Source organism: Athalia rosae, chromosome 7 (assembly GCF_917208135.1).
Source record: "Athalia rosae chromosome 7, iyAthRosa1.1, whole genome shotgun sequence".
Taxonomy (NCBI): Eukaryota; Metazoa; Arthropoda; class Insecta; order Hymenoptera; family Athaliidae; genus Athalia; species Athalia rosae.
In genome coordinates this window covers 7,474,799-7,500,659 of record NC_064032.1, presented here as the reverse complement: position 1 = coordinate 7,500,659, position 25,861 = coordinate 7,474,799, and the positions used below count along the sequence as shown (strand labels likewise).

Sequence of the window (25,861 nt, the reverse complement as noted above, 5' to 3'; positions counted from 1 at the left end):
GCATGATAATAATAATAACCCTCCATGCGCCCCGGGAACAGGTCTGGGTGCGAGGAGAACGGGGGCAAGTGTGGCTGGGTCTAATACTTCGGGCCGAGGGAGGCTCGATAATTTTATTAATTCTAGAGTAACGACCAATGAAGCCGCGACGCAGGGACGGGGTCGAGGAACAGTCGAGGCCCAGAGAGAGCAGCCGACCACCAGCGCATCAGGGGCGGCGGCTACCAGGAGAAGGGCTGCTGCCACAATACCACCGTCATCAACAGCAGCAGCCAGGCGCGGAGCGACCAACACCTCAAGCTCCGCGCCAACAAGGACCCCGACGACGACGCCGGCGACAACTCCGTCGCAACCAACACCCCCAGCGACGGAGGAACTTCTGCCACGGCCCAGGAGGGCCGCCCCCACGCAGACAGCAGCAACAACATCAGCAGCACCCGCTACGGTGGCACCCACCATCACCACCTCAGCAGCCGGGCCGACGAGCACCGCGGAGAGGAACCCCGATCCACCGGCGAGGGGCCCAAATAACATCTACGAGGGCCCCATGACGAGGAGCAGACGCGCCAGCAGCGTGCCGGTGGATGCCCGGCCGACCACCCGCCGGGCAGCGATTAGCAGAGGGACAGCGGTGCCAACGCCTGGCTCCACTTCAGCGAGGGAGACCCCGGCACCGAAAACGACAACACCCACCAACACCACCAGGGGACTAGTGCCGGGGTCAGAAGAGACGGCGGCCCCACCATCCTACGCCGCCGTCACGATGGGTGCCACGAGGCCGTCGCAGGCCGACGGGGATGCCGCAGCAGCACGCAGAGGGCTGTGGCCGGCATTAAGAGCGACGTCGCTCCCGCCGGGGATGGCGGGAGGCCCCCACAGCCCTCCTACGAGGGAAAGCCGGGGCCCAGCCATCCTGCTAACCATCAGCGAAGAGCTGAGGGCCCCGGCGAGCGGACTGCTCGGATCCCCAACTTTGCCTGTGACCCTCACAACGACGACCGTCACGACAACGACATCGAAGGGACCCATCACCACCTCCAGGGTCCAGGGGGGAGGCAACGAGAGGAGCGCCGCGCCACCACCATCACCACCAGCGGCGCGAGTCCTCCCCCCTCCGGCGGTCGTCGGCGTAGCGGGGCCATCCAGGGCGGCCCCTCCTCAACAACAGCAACAGCGCAACAACAGCAGCAACACCAACAGCAGCACGCCGTGGCAGGAGGTCAACGGGCGGGTCCGCAGACGACATCCCAGCGGGCCCGCGTCGCCGGCCGAGGACTCGGAAGACGAGGGGACGCCGCCGCCGCCTCCTCAAGCACCAGCGAGGCCTCGACTGTCTCCCGACACCGCCCGGGCGCTCCGGAGAAGTAACAACATTAGCAGAGAATCTCCCACGACGTCGCGGCGAAGCTCAGGGCGGTTTGCAGGGAGCCGATTTTTATTTAATGACAACTGCCTGAGTAATAATAGTATCGATAGTAATAATAGTAATAGTAGTTTAACTGAAAATAATAATAGATTTAGTATTTTAACTCTAGACGGCACGCTAAATTCGGACAATGCAATTTCAGATCCGCCTGAAGCGTGTTCTACGGGAGAACGAGGTCGTCGATCATCATCCGGGGGAAATAAGAGCAATTCAAGGGGAGGGTTTTTTAACTTGCGAGGGAAGGGAACTAGGGGAGGTCGAGGGCATCGACGGGGCGCACCCGGACAAGCTGTGGGGGGTGGGAGTCTTGCCTCCACGGAGCGGGCGACCCAACCTGCGAGTAGTCACGGATCGTCTGCTGTCTCTCGCCGTTCACCGACCCCAAGGCAACAACCGCTGACGCCTGCCGATCAGTCCCGCCGCCGGCAGCCTGCCACCCGGCAAACTACGGAAGTGCTGCCGGACGAGCGGGAGTTACTGATTGGTATGGCGGAGGCGGTTGTTTGTATCGAAGAGCTGGAGGAGGCTGCGGCGCAAGCTGCAGCTTTCCTCCAAGGCCTTGGGGCAGAACGGGTGCGCGGTGGGGGGGGTAGATCGGGAGGTGGGAGTGGCGGTGGAGAGCGTAGGGGTCGTGGAGCTGGACCCGGGCGTGGTTCGAGGGATCGCCCCGATCGCCAGCAACAACAAAATCAGCAACAACAACAGCAACAACAAGAGGGACCGGAGAGGACTCTTCCGGATATACGGGATCGCGTGGCGGAGGCCGCAAGACTGCAAAAACTCTATAGGGGGAACCGCCGGCGTGCAGTCCAGGAGGTGCTTCAGGGTCCGTCCCAGCACTGTCAAGTGTCGAAGGGACGGATCATGGAGCACTTCGTGGCAATGTACAGTCCGGCGGGGAACCTGGGAGTGCGACCTCCGCCTCCCCGTTACGGGGCTCCAGACGAGGGTAGCACCGGCAGTCTGCTTCAGCCGTTCTCAGTGATGGAGGTCGACCTCCGGCTCAGGCGCATGTCCAACACTGCGCCGGGGCCGGACGGTTTGACCTACCGTGATCTGAGAGGGGCTGACCCAGACTGTCGGTTGCTCACCTCTCTATTCAACGCCTGTAGACGTCTGGAGGCGATCCCGGATATCTGGAAGTCGTCCAACACGGTCCTGATTCATAAGAAAGGCGATCGGGACGATCTCTCGAACTGGCGTCCGTTGGCCCTAGGTGACACGACTCCGAAACTCTTTGCCGCTGTTCTTGCTGACCGTCTGCTCAAGTGGACGATCCGCAATAAGCGTCTTAGCACGGCTCAGAAGGGCTTCCTGCCGTGTGAGGGGTGTTTTGAACACAACTTCGTGCTGCAGGAAGTCCTGAACGACGCTCGCAGGAGGGGCCGTCAGGTGGTGGTGGCGTGGTTGGACCTGACCAACGCGTTTGGTTCGGTCCCCCACGCATCCATCCACCGTGCTCTGGAGGAGGCTGGGCTCCCACTCGCCATACGCAACATAGTGGAGAGCATGTACGATGGCTGCTCCACCCGGGTGCGCACCGTCGATGGCCTCACCGAACCTATAATTATGAATGCGGGGGTCAAGCAAGGGTGTCCGATGAGCCCTGTAGTGTTTAACCTTGCGGAGGAACCGGTCCTTCGGGCGGCCGCTTCCAGTGATGCGGGTTATACACTGCAGGGCCATCGGCACAACATATTAGCTTACGCCGACGACCTCGTTCTCATTGCCGACGCTGCTGAGGGAATGGAAGAACTTTTGAGACGAGTGGAATCAGCAGCGAACGGCATCGGGCTCCACTTCAACCCTGCAAAATGCGCAAGTTTACATCAAGATTGCAGGGGGACGCGCAGGGTGGTTCCGACACGATTCAAGATACAAGACACGGAGATAAGAGCCCTGGCAGCCGGTGAGTCTTATCAGCACCTCGGAGTCCCCACCGGCTTCCAAGTAAAACAAACACCTATATTGACGATCGGCGAGCTTGTCCGAGATCTCCGGGCCGTCGACGAGTCCCTTCTCACCCCTTGGCAGAAGGCCGAAACAGTCGCGACGTTCCTGCTGCCGCGACTGGGCTTTCTGCTGAGGGGAGCACACGTTGAGAAGGGACCGCTCAAGGAGGCGGATAGGCTTATTAAGAAATTAGCAAAGAAATGGATGCACCTACCCCAGAGGGCGAGCGCGGAGATTGTCTTCCTCCCTCCCAGCCGGGGGGGATGTGGGCTTCTCCCGCTCGCCGATCTGGGGGATATATTAACGATAGGGCACGCCTTCCGCCTCCTGACCGTAGAGGACGAGGTGGTGCGGGGTCTAGCCTGGTCTTCCCTGGAGGCGGCGGTCGCCAGGAAGATCGGGCGAAACCCTTCCGCCGCGGATCTGGCGACCTATCTCTCCGGTTCGCTGGAGGGAGAGTTCGCCAGAGACGGGGGGGACATCGCCTCGCTCTGGTCAAGAGCGAGAAACGCGGCGCGGCGGTCCGAGGACAAGCTCGCCGTGAAATGGAAATTTTTAGAAACCCGACAAGAGCTGGTGGTGACGATGAGGGGCTCGCGCGAAAGGGAGACAACGGTATCTCCGGACTCACGTGACCAGGTCATCCGCCGATTGCGGCTGGCAGCGGTCGAATATTATACACTAAAACTTAAACGAAAGCCGGACCAGGGGAAGGTATTCCGGGTGTCGTCGCTGACGAATGTGTCAAACCACTTTCTTCGCGGCGGCAACTTTACCCGCTTCGCCGATTGGCGCTTCATCCACCGCGCCCGCCTGGACGTTCTCCCCCTTAACGGGGCGAGACGCTGGGGGGACGGTGATAAGCGTTGCCGGCGCTGCGGGGGGGGCCTGGAATCCCTTCCTCATGTCCTTTGCCACTGCCAGCCGCACTCGGCGGCTTGGCAACTGAGACATGATGCCGTTGTCGAACGAGTAGCTAAGGCTTGCCGTCTCCCAGGGACCATGAGGATAAACAAGAGAGTCGAGGGGGTCGACGGCGATCTGGGGGCTCTCCGCCCTGACATAGTGGTCAGGCACGAGCCCTCAAAGAGTATCGTCATCGTAGACGTCACCGTGCCATTCGAGAACACCTACGCGGCATTTGAAGAGGCGAGGGGCAGGAAGATTGAAAAATATAAGCCCCTCGCCGACGCCCTGCACGGTGACGGCTACAAGGTGGCGGTCTCTGCGATCGTCGTCGGCGCTCTCGGCTCGTGGGATCCAAAAAATGAGCAAGTAATAAATATGTTAAGAATCGGGAAAAAATATGCGGGATTGATGAGAAGGCTAATCGTGTCGGAAACCATCAAGTGGAGCCGCGATATATACGTAGAACACGTTTCAGGTGTGCGGCAGTATAAAACTCGTGACGAAGCCCCTGCAAACGCACCTGAGCAGCCTCCCTCGGCATAATTTTAACGTGTTTTATGTATATATGTCTATTTATCCATCTTTATTTATATTTTTTTTTATTTATTTATTCATCTATTTACTTTTAAACCTATTTTAAATTCTTTGACCTAGGGCCATTGCGGCCCTACACTATTATTTTTAGAAATTATTCAATTTAGGCGAGGGTCCAGATCCGGTTTTTTATTATTTGACAATTTTAAAAATGACGCTTCGAAAGCAAAAGTACCCAACCGGATCTGGCCCCCGAAAATATCTTTTTATAGACTAATTAGCCCTCGCCAAAAAGGCGACATGTATTGTACTGATACCCCCGGGCATGCAGTGTACGCCCGGGGGAACATTTGTTGTAGAAAATAAACGCCTTTTATCTGTTCTTATCAGCTTAATATCTGATACGCTCCCCATTGGGGAGCCAGAATATTAATCTGATTTTTGGAAGTCGACGGAGTGTCGGGGGCTTGCTCCGGCTCTGTCACGGGTTGTCTCGGCATTGCAGTGCCGCCGTGTACGGCCCAATAATCTCTAATTAAACACAAGAAACACTTTTATTTATTTTTCTTTTTTTTATATTTTTCCAGCCGAGACGACCCGATCTTCCAAAAATCAGACTTTTACCGACCGACGCAAAACGAGAAATTACGGACCGAGGAGCGATTTTATTACCGACGCCCAGCCACACTTACGAGACCCCCACAACAATTACTGACAGAGGGACTTACTGACTGGTAACAGGATAGGAGACTGTGCGGAGATGAAGCGGTGAGTCAGCGCCATCTTTCTTTCTTCACCTAGCGCTGTCACCCCCGGCGACAGGTGCCCGTTAGCGTGTCGTCGCCATCTTCTTTCGGAGGCGTCACGTGGTCACCTGTCAAAGGAAAAGCATGCACCCCCCCCCCGTAGCAGCGTGGTCTGAAATTATGGCCACGTTTTCCCATCCCGAACGCGTGACCTTGAGGATTTGTGAAGCCGCGTGAACCGGAGCGACTCTCGCCAATCAATTCGTTGATTGGGGGGAGCCGCTCTACATAGCGCGGTGGATCGATGAGCTGGGGGAGCGTAAGTCCCGCGGTCTGAAGGATAATTTATTATACCTGATGTCGCGGGATCCATCCGTCAGCGCGTCCGTTCGCGAAGGCGGTTGAAAAGCATCTGCGTGCAAATCAGCCGTCCGGAGCGGCGGACTCGATGCGCCCCCTCGCGGGCTGCGGCCGAAGCAAGTGACGCGAGTTGCGAGCCGAGGTGCGGCAGTCCGCGAGCCCTCCGCCCCCTCTGTCGTCGCCCGAAGGCGACAGAGGTGACACCTACTATCGCTGTCTCTCTTCTCTATCTTCTCTCTCTTTTCTAAATGCCCGCTTTAAATGCCCACTACAGCTGTCTCCGCTATTTTTCAAACTTTCATTTTCATACTTCTACTAATGCGCTGCTCACCATATGCTGATTCGATGCCAGTCTCGACAGCTTTATTGTGATATTTATTTAACTGATTCTATTTATTTATTTATTTATTCGTTTATTTAAAATCCTGTTACGTTACCTTCATTGTTTAGTTAGTAAGTTTTAATTGACTGATAATTTAATTTAGTAGGCTTTTTACACCTCTCTTTTTTATTTTAATTAATTTATATTGTTGACTGGGCTTTCTACACCCTATTTTACTATTTACTTTAGTATATAAGGCGTAGATTTAGGTAATTGACTGACTGGGCATTTTACACCCTCATTTTTATTTATTGATAATTGCAGGGCTTTTTACACCCTTTAGTGTTAGGTATTTATTTATTTATTTATTTATTTATTAATTTAGACTAGGTAATTAGACCAGCTCAGTGAGTCCCTGACAAAAACAACAGACAAAATGACTATTCAAATTATAATTCAATTCCCATTTCCGCAGGATTTTAAGTGCCCGGAATGCTTCGCAAATAATCAAGGTAGAAGGACGGGCGGAGTGTTCAAATCGCACTCGGACCTATTAAAACACGCGAAGAAACATCACCCGGGGCACACAGTCGAACACCAGTGCGGCGTGTGTGGCTTCACCGGCGACGGGAGGTATCCTCTGAAGGCGGTGAAGACACATCACGCCGCCGCGCATGCAAACAATAATAATAATCCTCCATGCGCCCCGGGAACAGGTCTGAGTGCGAGGAGAACGGGGGCAAGTGTGGCTGGGTCTAATGCTTCGGGCCGAGGGAGGCTCGATAATTTTATTAATTCTAGAGAGACAAGAGACGAAGCCGCGACGCAGGGACGGGGTCGAGGAACAGTCGAGGCCCAGAGAGAGCAGCCGACCATCAGCGCAACAGGGGCGGCGGTTACCAGGAGGAGGGCTGCTGCTACATTACCACCACCACCGACAGCAGCAGCCAGGCGCGGAGCGACCACCACCTCAAGCTCCGCGCCAACAACCAGGACCCCGACGACGACGCCGGCGACAACTCCGTCGCAACCAACACCTCCAGCGACGGAGGAACTTCTGCCACGGCCTAGGAGGGCCGCCCCTTCACAAGCAGCAGCAACAACATCAGCAGCGCCCGCTACGGTGGCACCCACCATCACCACCTCAGCAGCCGGGCCGACGAGCACCGCGGAGAGGAACCCCGATCCACCGGCGAGGGGCCCAAACAACATCTACGAGGGCCCCATGACTAGGAGTAGACGCGCCAGCAGCGTGCCGGTGGATGCCCGGCCGACCACCCGCCGGGCAGCGATTAGCAGAGGGGCAGCGGTGCCAACGCCTGGCTCCACATCAGCGAGGGAGACCCCGGCACCGAAGACGACATCACCCACCAACACCATCCGGGGACTAGTGCCGGGGTCAGAAGAGACGGCGGCCCCACCATCCTACGCCGCCGTCACGATGGGTGCCACGAGGCCGTCGCAGGCCGACGGGGATGCCGCAGCAGCACGCAGAGGGCTGTGGCCGGCATTAAGAGCTACGTCGCTCCCGCCGGGGATGGCGGGAGGCCCCCACAGCCCTCCTACGAGGGAAAGCCGGGGCCCAGCCATCCTGTTAACCATCAGCGAAGAGCTGAGGGCCCCGGCGAGCGGACTGCTCGGATCCCCAACTTTGCCTGTGACCCTCACAACGACGACCGTCACAACAACGACATCGAAGGGACCCATCACCACCTCCAGGGTCCAGGGGGGAGGCAACGAGAGGAGCGCCGCGTCACCACCACCATCACCACCAGCGGCGCGAGTCCTCCCCCCTCCGGCGGTCGTCGGCGTAGCGGGGCCATCCAGGGCGGTCCCTCCTCAGCAACAGCATCACAACAGCAGCAGCAACACCAACAGCAGCACGCCGTGGCAGGAGGTCAACGGGCGGGTCCGCAGACGACATCCCAGCGGGCCCGCGTCGCCGGCCGAGGACTCGGAAGACGAGGGGACGCCGCCGCCTCCTCCACAAGCACCAGCGAGGCCTCGACTGTCTCCCGACACCGCCCGGGCGCTCCGGAGAAGTAACAACACGAGCAGAGAGTCTCCCACGACGTCGCGGCGAAGCTCAGGGCGGTTTGCAGGGAGCCGATTTTTATTTAATGACAACTGCCTGAGTAACGATAGTATAAACAATAATAATAGTAGTATAATTGAAAATAATAATAGATTTAGTATTTTAACATTAGACGGCACGCTAAATTCGGACAACGCAATTTCAGATCCGCCTGAAGCGTGTTCTACGGGAGAACGAGGTCGTCGATCATCATCCGGGGGAAACAGGAGTAATTCAAGGGGAGGGTTTTTCAACTTGCGAGGGAAGGGAATTAGGGGAGGTCGAGGGCATCGACGGGGCGCACCCGGACAAGCTGTGGGGGGTGGGAGTCTTGCCTCCACGGAGCGGGCGACCCAACCTGTGAGTAGTCACGGATCGTCTGCTGTCTCTCGCCGTTCACCGACCCCAAGGCAACAACCGCTGACGCCTGCCGATCAGTCCCGCCGCCGGCAGCCTGCCACCCGGCAAACTACGGAAGTGCTGCCGGACGAGCGGGAGTTACTGATTGGTATGGCGGAGGCGGTTGTTTGTATCGAAGAGCTGGAGGAGGCTGCAGCGCAAGCTGCAGCTTTCCTCCAAGGCCTTGGGGCAGAACGGGTGCGCGGTGAGGGGGGTAGATCGGGAGGTGGGAGTGGCGGTGGAGAGCGTAGGGGTCGTGGAGCTGGACCCGGGCGTGGTTCGAGGGATCGCCCCGATCGCCAGCAACAACAAAATAGGGAACAACAACTACCGCAACAAGAGGGACCGGGGAGGGCTCTTCCGGATATACGGGATCGCGTGGCGGAGGCCGCAAGACTGCAAAAACTCTACAGGGGGAACCGCCGGCGTGCAGTCCAGGAGGTGCTTCAGGGTCCGTCCCAGCACTGTCAAGTGTCGAAGGGACGGATCATGGAGCACTTCGTGGCAATGTACAGTCCGGCGGGGAACTTGGGAGTGCGACCTCCGCCTCCCCGTTACGGGGCTCCAGACGAAGGTAGCACCGGCAGTCTGCTTCAGCCGTTCTCGGTGATGGAGGTCGACCTCCGGCTCAGGCGCATGTCCAACACTGCGCCGGGGCCGGACGGTTTGACCTACCGCGATCTGAGAGGGGCTGACCCAGACTGTCGGTTGCTCACCTCTCTATTCAACGCCTGTAGACGTCTGGAGGCGATCCCGGATATCTGGAAGTCGTCCAACACGGTCCTGATTCATAAGAAAGGCGATCGGGACGATCTCTCGAACTGGCGTCCGTTGGCCCTAGGTGACACGACTCCGAAACTCTTTGCCGCTGTTCTTGCTGACCGTCTGCTCAAGTGGACGATCCGCAATAAGCGTCTTAGCACGGCTCAGAAGGGCTTCCTGCCATGTGAGGGGTGTTTTGAACACAACTTCGTGCTGCAGGAAGTCCTGAACGACGCTCGCAGGAGGGGCCGTCAGGTGGTGGTGGCGTGGTTGGACCTGACCAACGCGTTTGGTTCGGTCCCCCACGCATCCATCCACCGTGCTCTGGAGGAGGCCGGGCTCCCACTCGCCATACGCAACATAGTGGAGAGCATGTACGATGGCTGCTCCACCCGGGTGCGCACCGCCGATGGCCTCACCGACCCTATAATAATGAATGCGGGGGTCAAGCAAGGGTGTCCGATGAGCCCTGTAGTGTTTAACCTTGCGGAGGAACCGGTCCTTCGGGCGGCCGCTTCCAGTGATGCGGGTTATACACTGCAGGGCCATCGGCACAATATATTAGCCTATGCTGACGACCTCGTTCTCATAGCCGACGCTGCTGAGGGAATGGAAGAACTTTTGAGACGAGTGGAATCAGCAGCGAACGGCATCGGGCTCCACTTCAACCCTGCAAAATGCGCGACATTACACCAAGATTGCAGGGGAACGCGCAGGGTGGTTCCGACACGATTCAGAATACAAGACACAGAGATAAGAGCCCTGGCAGCCGGTGAGTCTTATCAGCACCTCGGAGTCCCCACCGGCTTCCAAGTAAAACAAACACCGATATTGACGATCGGCGAGCTTGTCCGAGATCTCCGGGCCGTCGACGAGTCCCTTCTCACCCCTTGGCAGAAAGCCGAAACAGTCGCAACGTTTCTGTTGCCGCGACTGGGCTTTCTGCTGAGGGGAGCACACGTTGAGAAGGGACCGCTCAAGGAGGCGGATAGGCTTATTAAAAAACTAGCAAAAAAGTGGATGCACCTACCCCAGAGGGCGAGCGCGGAGATTGTCTTCCTCCCTCCCAGCCGGGGGGGATGTGGGCTTCTCCCGCTCGCCGATCTGGGGGATATATTAACGATAGGGCACGCCTTCCGCCTCCTGACCGTAGAGGACGGGGTGGTGCGGGGTCTAGCCTGGTCTTCCCTGGAGGCGGCTGTCGCCAGGAAGATCGGGCGAAACCCTTCCGCCGCGGATCTGGCGACCTATCTCTCCGGTTCGCTGGAGGGAGAGTTCGCCAGAGACGGGGGGGACATCGCCTCGCTCTGGTCAAGAGCGAGAAACGCGGCGCGGCGGTCCGAGGACAAGCTCGCCGTGAAATGGAAATTTTTAGAAACCCGACAAGAGCTGGTGGTGACGATGAGGGGCTCGCGCGAAAGGGAGACAACGGTATCTCCGGACTCACGTGACCAGGTCATCCGCCGATTGCGGCTGGCAGCGGTCGAATATTATCAATTAAAACTAAAACGAAAACCGGACCAGGGGAAGGTATTCCGGGTGTCGTCGCTGACGAATGTGTCAAATCACTTTCTTCGCGGCGGCAACTTTACCCGCTTCGCTGATTGGCGCTTCATCCACCGCGCCCGCCTGGACGTTCTCCCCCTTAACGGGGCGAGACGCTGGGGGGACGGTGATAAGCGTTGCCGGCGCTGCGGGGGGGGCCTGGAATCCCTTCCTCATGTCCTTTGCCACTGCCAGCCGCACTCGGCGGCTTGGCAACTGAGACACGATGCCGTTGTCGAACGAGTAGCTAAGGCTTGCCGTCTCCCAGGGACTATGAGGATTAACAAGAGAGTCGAGGGGGTCGACGGCGATCTGGGGGCTCTCCGCCCTGACATTGTGGTCAGGCACGAGCCCTCAAAGAGTATCGTCATCGTAGACGTCACCGTGCCATTTGAAAACACCTATAAGGCATTCGAAGAGGCGAGGGGCAGGAAAATTGAAAAATATAAGCCCCTCGCCGACGCCCTGCACGGTGACGGCTACAAGGTGGCGGTCTCTGCGATCGTCGTCGGCGCTCTCGGCTCGTGGGACCCAAAGAACGAGCAAGTGATAAATATGTTGAGGATAGGGAAAAAATACGCGGGGATGATGAGAAGGCTAATCGTGTCGGAAACCATCAAGTGGAGCCGCGATATATACGTAGAACACGTTTCAGGTGTGCGGCAATACAAAACTAGAGACGAAGCCCCTGCAAACGCACCTGAGCAGCCTCCCTCGGCATTATCTTAACGTGTTTTATGTATATTTGTTTATTTATTCATCTTTTTATTCATCTTTTTATCTATACTTTTATCTATATTTTTATCTATATATTTACTTATTTATTTTGAAACCTATTTTAAATTCTTTGACCTAGGGCCATTGCGGCCCTACACTATTAATTTTAGAAACTATTCAATTTAGGCGAGGGTCCAGATCCGGTTTTTTATTATTTGACAATTCTAAACAAGACGCTTCGAAAGCAAAAGTACCCAACCGGATCTGGCCCCCGAAAATATCTTTTTTATAGACTAATTAGCCCTCGCCAAAAAGGCGACATGTATTGTACTGATACCCCCGGGCATGCAGTGTACGCCCGGGGGAACATTTGTTGTAGAAAATAAACGCCTTTTATCTGTTCTTATCAGCTTAATATCTGATACGCTCCCCATTGGGGAGCCAGAATATTAATCTGATTTTTGGAAGTCGACGGAGTGTCGGGGGCTTGCTCCGGCTCTGTCACGGGTTGTCTCGGCATTGCAGTGCCGCCGTGTACGGCCCAATAATCTCTAATTAAACACAAGAAACACATTTATTTATTTTTCTTTTTTTTATATTCTTGCAGCCGAGGCGACCCGAAACTTCCAAAAATCAGACATTTTACCGACCGACGAAAAACGACGAAAACGGACCGAGGAGCGATTTTATTACCGACGCCCAGCCACACTAACGAGACCCCCACAACAATCACTGACAGAGGGACTTACTGACTGGTAACAGGATAGGAGACTGTGCGGAGATGAAGCGGTGAGTCAGCGCCATCTTTCTTTCTTCACCTAGCGCTGTCACCCCCGGCGACAGGTGCCGTCAGCGTGTCGTCGCCATCTTCTTTCGGAGTCGTCACGTGGTCACCTGTCAAAGGAAAAGCATGCACCCCCCCCCCCGTAGCAGCGTGGTCTGAAATTATGGCCACGTTTTCCCATCCCGAACGCGTGACCTTGAGGATTTGTGAAGCCGCGTGAACCGGAGCGACTCTCGCCAATCAATTCGTTGATTGGGGGGAGCCGCTCTACATAGCGCGGTGGATCGATGAGCTGGGGGAGCGTAAGTCCCGCGGTCTGAAGGATAATTTATTATACCTGATGTCGCGGGATCCTTCCGTCAGCGCGTCCGCTCGCGAAGGCGGTTGAAAAGCATCTGCGTGCAAATCAGCCGTCCGGAGCGGCGGACTCGATGCGCCCCCTCGCGGGCTGCGGCCGAAGCAAGTGACGCGAGTTGCGAGCCGAGGTGCGGCAGTCCGCGAGCCCTCCGCCCCCTCTGTCGGCGCCCGAAGGCGGCAGAGGTGGCACCTACTATCGCTGTCTCTCTTCTCTATCTTCTCTCTCTTTTTTAAATGCCCGCTTTAAATGCCCACTACATCTGTCTCCGCTATTTTTCAAATTTTCATTTTCTTACTTCTGCTAATGCGCTGCTCACCACATGCTGATTCGATGCCAGTCTCGACAGCTTTATTGTGATATTTATTCGATTGATCCTATTTATTTATTTATTTATTCGTTTATTCAAAATCCTGTTACGTACCTTCATTGTTTAGTTAGTAAGTTTTAATTGACTGATAATTTAATTTAGTAGGCTTTTTACACCTCACTTTTTTAATTAATTTATATTGTTGACTGGGCTTTCTACACCCTATTTTACTATTTACTTTAGTATATAAGGCGTAGATTTAGGTAATTGACTGACTGGGCATTTTACACCCTTATTTTTATTTATTGATAATTACAGGGCTTTTTACACCCTTTAGTGTTAGGTATTTATTTATTTATTTATTATCTTATTTATTCATTTAGACTAGGTAATTAGACCAGTTCAGTAAGTCCCTGACAAAAACAACAGACAAAATGACTATTCAAATTATAATTCAATTCCCGTTTCCACAAGAATTTAGGTGCCCGGAGTGTTACGCAAATAATCAAGGTAGAAGGACGGGCGGTGTATTCAAATCGCACTCGGACCTATTAAAACATGCGAAGAAACATCACCCGGGGCATACTGTTGAACACCAGTGCGGCGTGTGTGGCTTCACCGGCGATGGGAGATATCCTCTGAAGGCGGTGAAGGCACATCACGCCGCCGTGCATGAAAATAATAATAATCCTCCATGCGCCCCGGGAACAGGTCTGGGTGCGAGGAGAACAACGGGGGCTAGTGTGGCTGGATCTAATACTTCGGGCCGAGGGAGGCTCGATAATTTTATTAATTCTAGAACTACGAGTAACGAAGCCGCGACGCAGGGACGGGGTCGAGGAACAGTCGAGGCCCAGAGAGAGCAGCCGACCACCAGCGCAACAGGGGCGGCGGTTACCAGGAGAAGGGCTGCTGCCACAATACCACCGTCATCAACAGCAGCAGCCAGGCGCGGAGCGACCACCACCTCAAGCTCCGCGCCAACAACCAGGACCCCGACGACGACGCCGGCGACAACTCCGTCGCAACCAACACCCCCAGCGACGGAGGAACTTCTGCCACGGCCCAGGAGGGCCGCCCCTACACAGGCAGCAGCAGCAACATCAGCAGCGCCCGCTACGGTGGCACCCACCATCACCACCTCAGCAGCCGGGCCGACGAGCACCGCGGAGAGGAACCCCGATCCACCGGCGAGGGGCCCAAACAACATCTACGAGGGCCCCATGACTAGGAGTAGACGCGCCAGCAGCGTGCCGGTGGATGCCCGGCCGACCACCCGCCGGGCAGCGATTAGCAGAGGGACAGCGGTGCCAACGCCTGGCTCCACTTCAGCGAGGGAGACCCCGGCACCGAAGACGACAACACCCACCAACACCATCCGGGGACTAGTGCCGGGGTCAGAAGAGACGGCGGCCCCACCATCCTACGCCGCCGTCACGATGGGTGCCACGAGGCCGTCGCAGGCCGACGGGGATGCCGCAGCAGCACGCAGAGGGCTGTGGCCGGCATTAAGAGCTACGTCGCTCCCGCCGGGGATGGCGGGAGGCCCCCACAGCCCTCCTACGAGGGAAAGCCGGGGCCCAGCCATCCTGTTAACCATCAGCGAAGAGCTGAGGGCCCCGGCGAGCGGACTGCTCGGATCCCCAACTTTGCCTGTGACCCTCACAACGACGACCGTCACGACAACGACATCGAAGGGACCCATTACCACCTCCAGGGTCCAGGGGGGAGGCAACGAGAGGAGCGCCGCATCTGTAACACCACCATCACCACCAGCGGCGCGAGTCCTCCCCCCTCCGGCGGTCGTCGGCGTAGCGGGGCCATCCAGGGCGGTCCCTCCTCAGCGACAGCATCACAACAGCAGCAGCAACACCAACAGCAGCACGCCGTGGCAGGAAGTTAACGGGCGGGTCCGCAGACGACATCCCAGCGGGCCCGCGTCGCCGGCCGAGGACTCGGAAGACGAGGGGACGCCGCCGCCGCCTCCTCAAGCACCAGCGAGGCCTCGACTGTCTCCCGACACCGCCCGGGCGCTCCGGAGAAGTAACAACATTAGCAGAGAATCTCCCACGACGTCGCGGCGAAGCTCAGGGCGGTTTGCAGGGAGCCGATTTTTATTTAATGACAACTGCCTGAGTAATAATAATAGTATCGATAGTAATAATAGTAATAGTAGTTTAACTGAAAATAATAATAGATTTAGTATTTTAACTCTAGACGGCACGCTAAATTCGGACAATGCAATTTCAGATCCGCCTGAAGCGTGTTCTACGGGAGAACGAGGTCGTCGATCATCATCCGGGGGAAATAAGAGCAATTCAAGGGGAGGGTTTTTCAACTTGCGAGGGAAGGGAACTAGGGGAGGTCGAGGGCATCGACGGGGCGCACCCGGACAAGCTGTGGGGGGTGGGAGTCTTGCCTCCACGGAGCGGGCGACCCAACCTGCGAGTAGTCACGGATCGTCTGCTGTCTCTCGCCGTTCACCGACCCCAAGGCAACAACCGCTGACGCCTGCCGATCGGTCCCGCCGCCGGCAGCCTGCCACCCGGCAAAATACGGAAGTGCTGCCGGACGAGCGGGAGTTACTGATTGGTATGGCTGAGGCGGTTGTTTGTATCGAAGAGCTGGAGGAGGCTGCAGCGCAAGCTGCAGCTTTCCTCCAAGGCCTTGGGGCAGAACGGGTGCGCGGTGAGGGGGGTAGATCGGGAGGTGGGAGTGGCGGTGGAGGGCGTAGGGGTCGTGGAGCTGGACCCGGGCGTGGTTCGAGGGATCGCCCCGATCGCCAGCAACAACAAAACCAGCAACAACAACAGCAACAACAAGAGGGACCGGAGAGGACTCTTCCGGATATACGGGATCGCGTGGCGGAGGCCGCAAGACTGCAAAAACTCTATAGGGGGAACCGCCGGCGTGCAGTCCAGGAGGTGCTTCAGGGTCCGTCCCAGCACTGTCAAGTGTCGAAGGGGCGGATCATGGAGCACTTCGTGGCAATGTACAGTCCGGCGGGGAACCTGGGAGTGCGACCTCCGCCTCCCCGTTACGGGGCTCCAGACGAGGGTAGCACCGGCGGTCTGCTTCAGCCGTTCTCAGTGATGGAGGTCGACCTCCGGCTCAGGCGCATGTCCAACACTGCGCCGGGGCCGGACGGTTTGACCTACCGTGATCTGAGAGGGGCTGACCCAGACTGTCGGTTGCTCACCTCTCTATTCAACGCCTGTAGACGTCTGGAGGCGATCCCGGATATCTGGAAGTCGTCCAACACGGTCCTGATACATAAGAAAGGCGATCGGGACGATCTCTCGAACTGGCGTCCGCTGGCCCTAGGTGACACGACTCCGAAACTCTTTGCCGCTGTTCTTGCTGACCGTCTGCTCAAGTGGACGATCCGCAATAAGCGTCTTAGTACGGCTCAGAAGGGCTTCCTGCCATGTGAGGGGTGTTTTGAACACAACTTCGTGCTGCAGGAGGTCCTGAACGACGCTCGCAGGAGGGGCCGTCAGGTGGTGGTGGCGTGGTTGGACCTGACCAACGCGTTTGGTTCGGTCCCCCACGCGTCCATCCACCGTGCTCTGGAGGAGGCCGGGCTCCCACTCGCCATACGCAACATAGTGGAGAGCATGTACGATGGCTGCTCCACCCGGGTGCGCACCGTCGATGGCCTCACCGACCCTATAACTATGAATGCGGGGGTTAAGCAAGGGTGTCCGATGAGCCCTGTAGTGTTTAACCTTGCGGAGGAACCGGTCCTTCGGGCGGCCGCTTCCAGTGATGCAGGTTATACACTGCAGGGCCATCGGCACAACATATTAGCTTACGCCGACGACCTCGTTCTCATTGCCGACGCTGCTGAAGGAATGGAAGAGCTTTTGAGACGAGTGGAATCAGCAGCGAACGGCATCGGGCTCCACTTCAACCCTGCAAAATGCGCCAGTTTACACCAAGATTGCAGGGGAACGCGCAGGGTGGTTCCGACACGATTCAAGATACAAGACACGGAGATAAGAGCCCTGGCAGCCGGTGAGTCTTATCAGCGCCTCGGAGTCCCCACCGGCTTCCAAATTAAACAAACACCGATATTGACGATCGGCGAGCTTGTCCGGGATCTCCGGGCCGTCGACGAGTCCCTTCTCACCCCTTGGCAGAAAGCCGAAACAGTCGCAACGTTTCTGTTGCCGCGACTGGGCTTTCTGCTGAGGGGAGCACACGTTGAGAAGGGACCGCTCAAGGAGGCGGATAGGCTAATTAAGAAACTCGCAAAGAAATGGATGCACCTACCCCAGAGGGCGAGCGCGGAGATTGTCTTCCTCCCTCCCAGCCGGGGGGGATGTGGGCTTCTCCCGCTCGCCGATCTGGGGGATATATTAACGATAGGGCACGCCTTCCGCCTCCTGACCGTAGAGGACGAGGTGGTGCGGGGTCTAGCCTGGTCTTCCCTGGAGGCGGCGGTCGCCAGGAAGATCGGGCGAAACCCTTCCGCCGCGGATCTGGCGACCTATCTCTCCGGTTCGCTGGAGGGAGAGTTCGCCAGAGACGGGGGGGACATCGCCTCGCTCTGGTCAAGAGCTAGAAACGCGGCGCGGCGGTCCGAGGACAAGCTCGCCGTGAAATGGAAATTTTTAGAAACCCGACAAGAGCTGGTGGTGACGATGAGGGGCTCGCGCGAAAGGGAGACAACGGTATCTCCGGACTCGAGAGATCAGGTCATCCGCCGATTGCGGCTGGCAGCGGTCGAATATTATCAATTAAAACTCAAACGAAAGCCGGACCAGGGGAAGGTATTCCGGGTGTCGTCGCTGACGAATGTGTCAAACCACTTTCTTCGCGGCGGCAACTTTACCCGCTTCGCCGATTGGCGCTTCATCCACCGCGCCCGCCTGGACGTTCTCCCCCTTAACGGGGCGAGACGCTGGGGGGACGGTGATAAGCGTTGCCGGCGCTGCGGGGGGGGCCTGGAATCCCTTCCTCATGTCCTTTGCCACTGCCAGCCGCACTCGGCGGCTTGGCAACTGAGACACGATGCCGTTGTCGAACGAGTAGCTAAGGCTTGCCGTCTCCCAGGGACCATGAGGATAAACAAGAGAGTCGAGGGGGTCGACGGCGATCTGGGGGCTCTCCGCCCTGACATTGTGGTCAGGCACGAGCCCTCAAAGAGTATCGTCATCGTAGACGTCACCGTGCCATTCGAGAACACCTACGCGGCATTTGAAGAGGCGAGGGGCAGGAAGATTGAAAAATATAAGCCCCTCGCCGACGCCCTGCACGGTGACGGCTACAAGGTGGCGGTCTCTGCGATCGTCGTCGGCGCTCTCGGCTCGTGGGATCCAAAAAATGAGCAGGTGATAAATATGTTAAGAATAGGGAAAAAATATGCTGGACTGATGAGAAGATTAATCGTGTCGGAAACCATCAAGTGGAGCCGCGATATATACGTAGAACACGTTTCAGGTGTGCGGCAGTATAAAACTCGTGACGAAGCCCCTGCAAACGCACCTGAGCAGCCTCCCTCGGCAATATTTTAACGTGTTTTATGTATATTTGTCTATTTACTTATCTTTCTATCTATATTTTTAGCTATTTATTTATCTATTTATTTTAAAAAACCTATTTTAAACTCTTTGACCTAGGGCCATTGCGGCCCTACACTACTATTTTTAGAAATTATTCAATTTAGGCGAGGGTCCAGATCCGGTTCTTTTATTATTTGACAATCTTGAAAAAGACGCTTTAAAAGCACAAGTACCTAACCGGATCTGGCCCCCGAAATGACTAAATTATTTGAAAATTAGCCCTCGCCAAAAAGGCGACAAGTATTGTACTGATACCCCCGGGCATGCAGTGTACGCCCGGGGGAACATTTGCTGTAGAAAATAAACGCCTTTTATCTGTTCTTATCAGCTTAATATCTGATACGCTCCCCATTGGGGAGCCAGAATATTAATCTGATTTTTGGAAGTCGACGGAGTGTCGGGGGCTTGCTCCGGCTCTGTCACGGGTTGTCTCGGCATTGCAGTGCCGCCGTGTACGGCCCAATAATCTTTAATTAAACATAATACGACTTTTATTTATTTTTCTTTTTTTTATATTTTTCCAGCCGAGACGACCCGAAACTTCCGAAAATCAGAAATTTTGACCGACCGACGCATAACGAGAAAATTACGGACCGAGGAGCGATTTTATTGCCAACGCCCAGCCACACTTACGAGACCCCCACAACAATTACTGACAGAGGGACTTACTGACTGGTAACAGGATAGGAGACTGTGCGGAGATGAAGCGGTGAGTCAGCGCCATCTTTCTTTCTTCACCTAGCGCTGTCACCCCCGGCGACAGGTGCCCGTTAGCGTGTCGTCGCCATCTTCTTTCGGAGGCGTCACGTGGTCACCTGTCAAAGGAAAAGCATGCACCCCCCCCCGTAGCAGCGTGGTCTGAAATTATGGCCACGTTTTCCCATCCCGAACGCGTGACCTTGAGGATTTGTGAAGCCGCGTGAACCGGAGCGACTCTCGCCAATCAATTCGTTGATTGGGGGGAGCCGCTCTACATAGCGCGGTGGATCGATGAGCTGGGGGAGCGTAAGTCCCGCGGTCTGAAGGATAATTTATTATACCTGATGTCGCGGGATCCTTCCGTCAGCGCGTCCGTTCGCGAAGGCGGTTGAAAAGCATCTGCGTGCAAATCAGCCGTCCGGAGCGGCGGACTCGATGCGCCCCCTCGCGGGCTGCGGCCGAAGCAAGTGGCGCGAGTTGCGAGCCGAGGTGCGGCAGTCCGCGAGCCATCCGCCCCCTCTGTCGGCGCCCGAAGGCGACAGAGGTGACACCTGCTATCGCTGTCTCTCTTCTCTATCTTCTCTCTCTTTTTTAAATGCCCGCTTTAAATGCCCACTACAGCTGTCTCCGCTATTTTTCAAATTTTCATTTTCTTACTTCGGCTAATGCGCTGCTCACCACATGCTGATTCGATGCCAGTCTCGACAGCTTTATTGTGATATTTATTTAACTGATTCTATTTATTTATTTATTTATTCGCTTATTCAAAATCCTGTTACGTACCTTCATTGTTTAGTTAGTAAGTTTTAATTGACTGATAATTTAGTAGGCTCTTTACACCTCACTTTTTAATTAATTTATATTGTTGACTGGGCTTTCTACACCCTATTTTACTATTTACTTTAGTATATAAGGCGTAGATTTAGGTATTTGACTGACTGGGCATTTTACACCCTCTTTTTTATTTATTGATAATTGCAGGGCTTTTTACACCCTTTAGTGTTAGGTATTTATTTATTTATTTATTATTTTATTTATTAATTTAGACTAGGTAATTAGACCAGCTCAGTAAGTCCCTGACAAAAAACTACAGACAAAATGACGATTCAAATAATAATTAAATTCCCATTTCCACAGGAATTCAGGTGCCCAGAATGTTTTGAGAATAATCGAGGTAGAAGGACGGGCGGAGTGTTCAAATCGCACTCGGACCTATTAAAACATGCGAAGAAACATCACCCGGGGCACACAGTCGAACACCAGTGCGGCGTGTGTGGCTTCACCGGCGATGGGAGGTATCCTCTGAAGGCGGTGAAGGCACATCACGCCGCCGCGCATGAAAATAATAATAATCCTCCATGCGCCCCGGGAACAGGTCTGGGTGCGAGGAGAACGGGGGCAAGTGTGGCTGGTGCTAATACTTCGGGCCGAGGGAGGCTCGATAATTTTATTAATTCCAGAAACACAAATAACGAAGCCGCGACGCAGGGACGGGGTCGAGGAACAGTCGAGGCCCAGAGAGAGCAGCCGACCATCAGCGCATCAGGGGCGGCGGTTACCAGGAGGAGGGCTGCTGCTACATTACCACCACCACCGACAGCAGCAGCCAGGCGCGGAGCGACCAACACCTCAAGCTCCGCGCCAACAACCAGGACCCCGACGACGACGCCGGCGACAACTCCGTCGCAAACAACACCCCCAGCGACGGAGGAACTTCTGCCACGGCCCAGGAGGGCCGCCCCTACACAGGCAGCAGCAACGACATCAGCAGCACCCGCTACGGTGGCACCCACCATCACCACCTCAGCAGCCGGGCCGACGAGCACCGCGGAGAGGAACCCCGATCCACCGGCGAGGGGCCCAAATAACATCTACGAGGGCCCCATGACGAGGAGCAGACGCGCCAGCAGCGTGCCGGTGGATGCCCGGCCGACCACCCGCCGGGCAGCGAGCAGCAGAGGGACAGCGGTGCCAAAGCCTGGCTCCACATCAGCGAGGGAGACCCCGGCACCGAAGACGACACCACCCACCAACACCACCAGGGGACTAGTGCCGGGGTCAGAAGAGACGGCGGCCCCACCATCTTATGCCGCCGTCACGATGGGTGCCACGAGGCCGTCGCAGGCCGACGGGGATGCCGCAGCAGCACGCAGAGGGCTGTGGTCGGCATTAAGAGCTACGTCGCTCCCGCCGGGGATGGCGGGAGGCCCCCACAGCCCTCCTACGAGGGAAAGCCGGGGCCCAGCCATCCTGTTAACCATCAGCGAAGAGCTGAGGGCCCCGGCGAGCGGACTGCTCGGATCCCCAACTTTGCCTGTGACCCTCACAACGACGACCGTCACGACAACGACATCACGGGGACCCATTACCACCTCCAGGGTCCAGGGGGGAGGCAACGAGAGGAGCGCCGCGTCACCACCACCATCACCACCAGCGGCGCGAGTCCTCCCCCCTCCGGCGGTCGTCGGCGTAGCGGGGCCATCCAGGGCGGCCCCTCCTCAACAGCAACAACAGCACAACAACAGCAGCAACACCAACAGCAGCACGCCGTGGCAGGAAGTCAACGGGCGGGTCCGCAGACGACATCCCAGCGGGCCCGCGTCGCCGGCCGAGGACTCGGAAGACGAGGGGACGCCGCCGCCACCTCCTCAAGCACCAGCGAGGCCTCGACTGTCTCCCGACACCGCCCGGGCGCTCCGGAGAAGCAATAACACGAGCAGAGAGTCTCCCACGACGTCGCGGCGAAGCTCAGGGCGGTTTGCAGGGAGCCGATTTTTATTTAATGACAACTGCCTGAGTAACGATAGTATAAACAATAATAATAGTAGTTTAATTGAAAATAATAATAGATTTAGTATTTTAACTCTTGACGGCACGCTTAACTTAGACAATGCAATTTCAGATCCGCCTGAAGCGTGTTCTACGGGAGAACGAGGTCGTCGATCATCATCCGGGGGAAACAGGAGTAATTCAAGGGGAGGGTTTTTCAACTTGCGAGGGAAGGGAATTAGGGGAGGTCGAGGGCGTCGACGGGGCGCACCCGGACAAGCTGTGGGGGGTGGGAGTCTTGCCTCCACGGAGCGGGCGACCCAACCTGTGAGTAGTCACGGATCGTCTGCTGTCTCTCGCCGTTCACCGACCCCAAGGCAACAACCGCTGACGCCTGCCGATCAGTCCCGCCGCCGGCAGCCTGCCACCCGGCAAACTACGGAAGTGCTGCCGGACGAGCGGGAGTTACTGATTGGTATGGCGGAGGCGGTTGTTTGTATCGAAGAGCTGGAGGAGGCTGCAGCGCAAGCTGCAGCTTTCCTCCAAGGCCTTGGGGCGGAACGGGTGCGCGGTGAGGGGGGTAGATCGGGAGGTGGGAGTGGCGGTGGAGAGCGTAGGGGTCGTGGAGCTGGACCCGGGCGTGGTTCGAGGGATCGCCCCGATCGCCAGCAACAACAAAACAGGGAACAACAACTACCGCAACAAGAGGGACCGGGAAGGGCTCTTCCGGATATACGGGATCGCGTGGCGGAGGCCGCAAGACTGCAAAAACTCTATAGGGGGAACCGCCGGCGTGCAGTCCAGGAGGTGCTTCAGGGTCCGTCCCAGCACTGTCAAGTGTCGAAGGGGCGGATCATGGAGCACTTCGTGGCAATGTACAGTCCGGCGGGGAACCTGGGAGTGCGACCTCCGCCTCCCCGTTACGGGGCTCCAGACGAGGGTAGCACCGGCAGTCTGCTTCAGCCGTTCTCAGTGATGGAGGTCGACCTCCGGCTCAGGCGCATGTCCAACACTGCGCCGGGGCCGGACGGTTTGACCTACCGTGATCTGAGAGGGGCTGACCCAGACTGTCGGTTGCTCACCTCTCTATTCAACGCCTGTAGACGTCTGGAGGCGATCCCGGATATCTGGAAGTCGTCCAACACGGTCCTGATACATAAGAAAGGCGATCGGGACGATCTCTCGAACTGGCGTCCGCTGGCCCTAGGTGACACGACTCCGAAACTCTTTGCCGCTGTTCTTGCTGACCGTCTGCTCAAGTGGACGATCCGCAATAAGCGTCTTAGTACGGCTCAGAAGGGCTTCCTGCCATGTGAGGGGTGTTTTGAACACAACTTCGTGCTGCAGGAAGTCCTGAACGACGCTCGCAGGAGGGGCCGTCAGGTGGTGGTGGCGTGGTTGGACCTGACCAACGCGTTTGGTTCGGTCCCCCACGCATCCATCCACCGTGCTCTGGAGGAGGCCGGGCTCCCACTCGCCATACGCAACATAGTGGAGAGCATGTACGATGGCTGCTCCACCCGGGTGCGCACCGCCGATGGCCTCACCGACCCTATAATTATGAATGCGGGGGTTAAGCAAGGGTGTCCGATGAGCCCTGTAGTGTTTAACCTTGCGGAGGAACCGGTCCTTCGGGCGGCCGCTTCCAGTGATGCAGGTTATACACTGCAGGGCCATCGGCACAACATATTAGCTTACGCCGACGACCTCGTTCTCATTGCCGACGCTGCTGAGGGAATGGAAGAACTTTTGAGACGAGTGGAATCAGCAGCGAACGGCATCGGGCTCCACTTCAACCCTGCAAAATGCGCCAGTTTACACCAAGATTGCAGGGGAACGCGCAGGGTGGTTCCGACACGATTCAAGATACAAGACACGGAGATAAGAGCCCTGGCAGCCGGTGAGTCTTATCAGCACCTCGGAGTCCCCACCGGCTTCCAAGTAAAACAAACACCGATATTGACGATCGGCGAGCTTGTCCGAGACCTCCGGGCCGTCGACGAGTCCCTTCTCACCCCTTGGCAGAAAGCCGAAACAGTCGCAACGTTTCTGTTGCCGCGACTGGGCTTTCTGCTGAGGGGAGCACACGTTGAGAAGGGACCGCTCAAGGAGGCGGATAGGCTGATTAAGAAATTAGCAAAAAAGTGGTTGCACCTACCCCAGAGGGCGAGCGCGGAGATTGTCTTCCTCCCTCCCAGCCGGGGGGGATGTGGGCTTCTCCCGCTCGCCGATCTGGGGGATATACTAACAATAGGGCACGCCTTCCGCCTCCTGACCGTAGAGGACGAGGTGGTGCGGGGTCTAGCCTGGTCTTCCCTGGAGGCGGCGGTCGCCAGGAAGATCGGGCGAAACCCTTCCGCCGCGGATCTGGCGACCTATCTCTCCGGTTCGCTGGAGGGAGAGTTCGCCAGAGACGGGGGGGACATCGCCTCGCTCTGGTCAAGAGCGAGAAACGCGGCGCGGCGGTCCGAGGACAAGCTCGCCGTGAAATGGAAATTTTTAGAAACTCGACAAGAGCTGGTGGTGACGATGAGGGGCTCACGCGAAAGGGAGACAACGGTATCTCCGGACTCTAGAGATCAGGTCATCCGCCGATTGCGGCTGGCAGCGGTCGAATATTATCAATTAAAACTAAAAAGAAAGCCGGACCAGGGGAAGGTATTCCGGGTGTCGTCGCTGACGAATGTGTCAAACCACTTTCTTCGCGGCGGCAACTTTACCCGCTTCGCTGATTGGCGCTTCATCCACCGCGCCCGCCTGGACGTTCTCCCCCTTAACGGGGCGAGACGCTGGGGGGACGGTGATAAGCGTTGCCGGCGCTGCGGGGGGGGCCTGGAATCCCTTCCTCATGTCCTTTGCCACTGCCAGCCGCACTCGGCGGCTTGGCAACTGAGACATGATGCCGTTGTCGAACGAGTAGCTAAGGCTTGCCGTCTCCCAGGGACTATGAGGATTAACAAGAGAGTCGAGGGGGTCGACGGCGATCTGGGGGCTCTCCGCCCTGACATTGTGGTCAGGCACGAGCCCTCAAAGAGTATCGTCATCGTAGACGTCACCGTGCCATTCGAGAACACCTATTCGGCATTTGAAGAGGCGAGGGGCAGGAAAATCGAAAAATATAAGCCCCTCGCCGACGCCCTGCACGGTGACGGCTACAAGGTGGCGGTCTCTGCGATCGTCGTCGGCGCTCTCGGCTCGTGGGACCCTAAAAACGAGCAGGTAATCAATATGTTAAGAATCGGGAAAAAATATGCGGGATTGATGAGAAGGCTAATCGTGTCGGAAACCATCAAGTGGAGCCGCGATATATACGTAGAACACGTTTCAGGTGTGCGGCAATACAAAACTAGAGACGAAGCCCCTGCAAACGCACCTGAGCAGCCTCCCTCGGCATTATTTTAACGTGTTCTGTGTATATTTGTTTATTTATTCATCTTTTTATCTATATTTTTATCTATATTTTTATCTATATATTTACTTATTTATTTTGAAACTTATTTTAAATTCTTCGACCTAGGGCCATTGCGGCCCTACACTATTATTTTAGAAAATATTCAATCTAGGCGAGGGTCCAGATCCGGTTTTTTATTATTTGATAATTCTAAACAAGACGCTTCAAAAGCAAAATTA

The 25,861-nt window shown here is 56.4% G+C and overlaps 1 protein-coding gene and 3 non-coding genes across 4 annotated transcripts; all 4 read left to right on the top strand.

Moving 5' to 3' along the window:
- Positions 1-5,168: 5,168 nt before the first annotated feature.
- Positions 5,169-5,352, top strand: LOC125501969. The gene has a single exon (XR_007279716.1). It is a non-coding gene; the product is annotated as a U2 spliceosomal RNA (small nuclear RNA).
- Positions 5,353-12,113: 6,761 nt separating this feature from the next.
- LOC125501972 lies at positions 12,114-12,297 on the top strand. The gene has a single exon (XR_007279719.1). It is a non-coding gene; the product is annotated as a U2 spliceosomal RNA (small nuclear RNA).
- Positions 12,298-19,047: 6,750 nt separating this feature from the next.
- Positions 19,048-19,231, top strand: LOC125501976. Its single transcript, XR_007279723.1, has one exon. It is a non-coding gene; the product is annotated as a U2 spliceosomal RNA (small nuclear RNA).
- Positions 19,232-20,196: 965 nt separating this feature from the next.
- On the top strand, positions 20,197-25,735 carry LOC125501691. The gene has a single exon (XM_048658085.1). It carries the CDS (start codon positions 20,561-20,563, stop codon positions 25,631-25,633), a length of 5,073 nt encoding a protein of 1,690 aa, XP_048514042.1. The 5' UTR covers positions 20,197-20,560; the 3' UTR covers positions 25,634-25,735.
- The last annotated feature ends 126 nt before the right edge of the window (positions 25,736-25,861 follow it).

What these genes read in the sequence shown, in the direction of transcription:
- LOC125501691 (XM_048658085.1), top strand. Translation starts at nt 20,561, where the DNA reads ATGACGATTCAAATAATAATTAAATTCCCATTTCCACAGGAATTCAGG.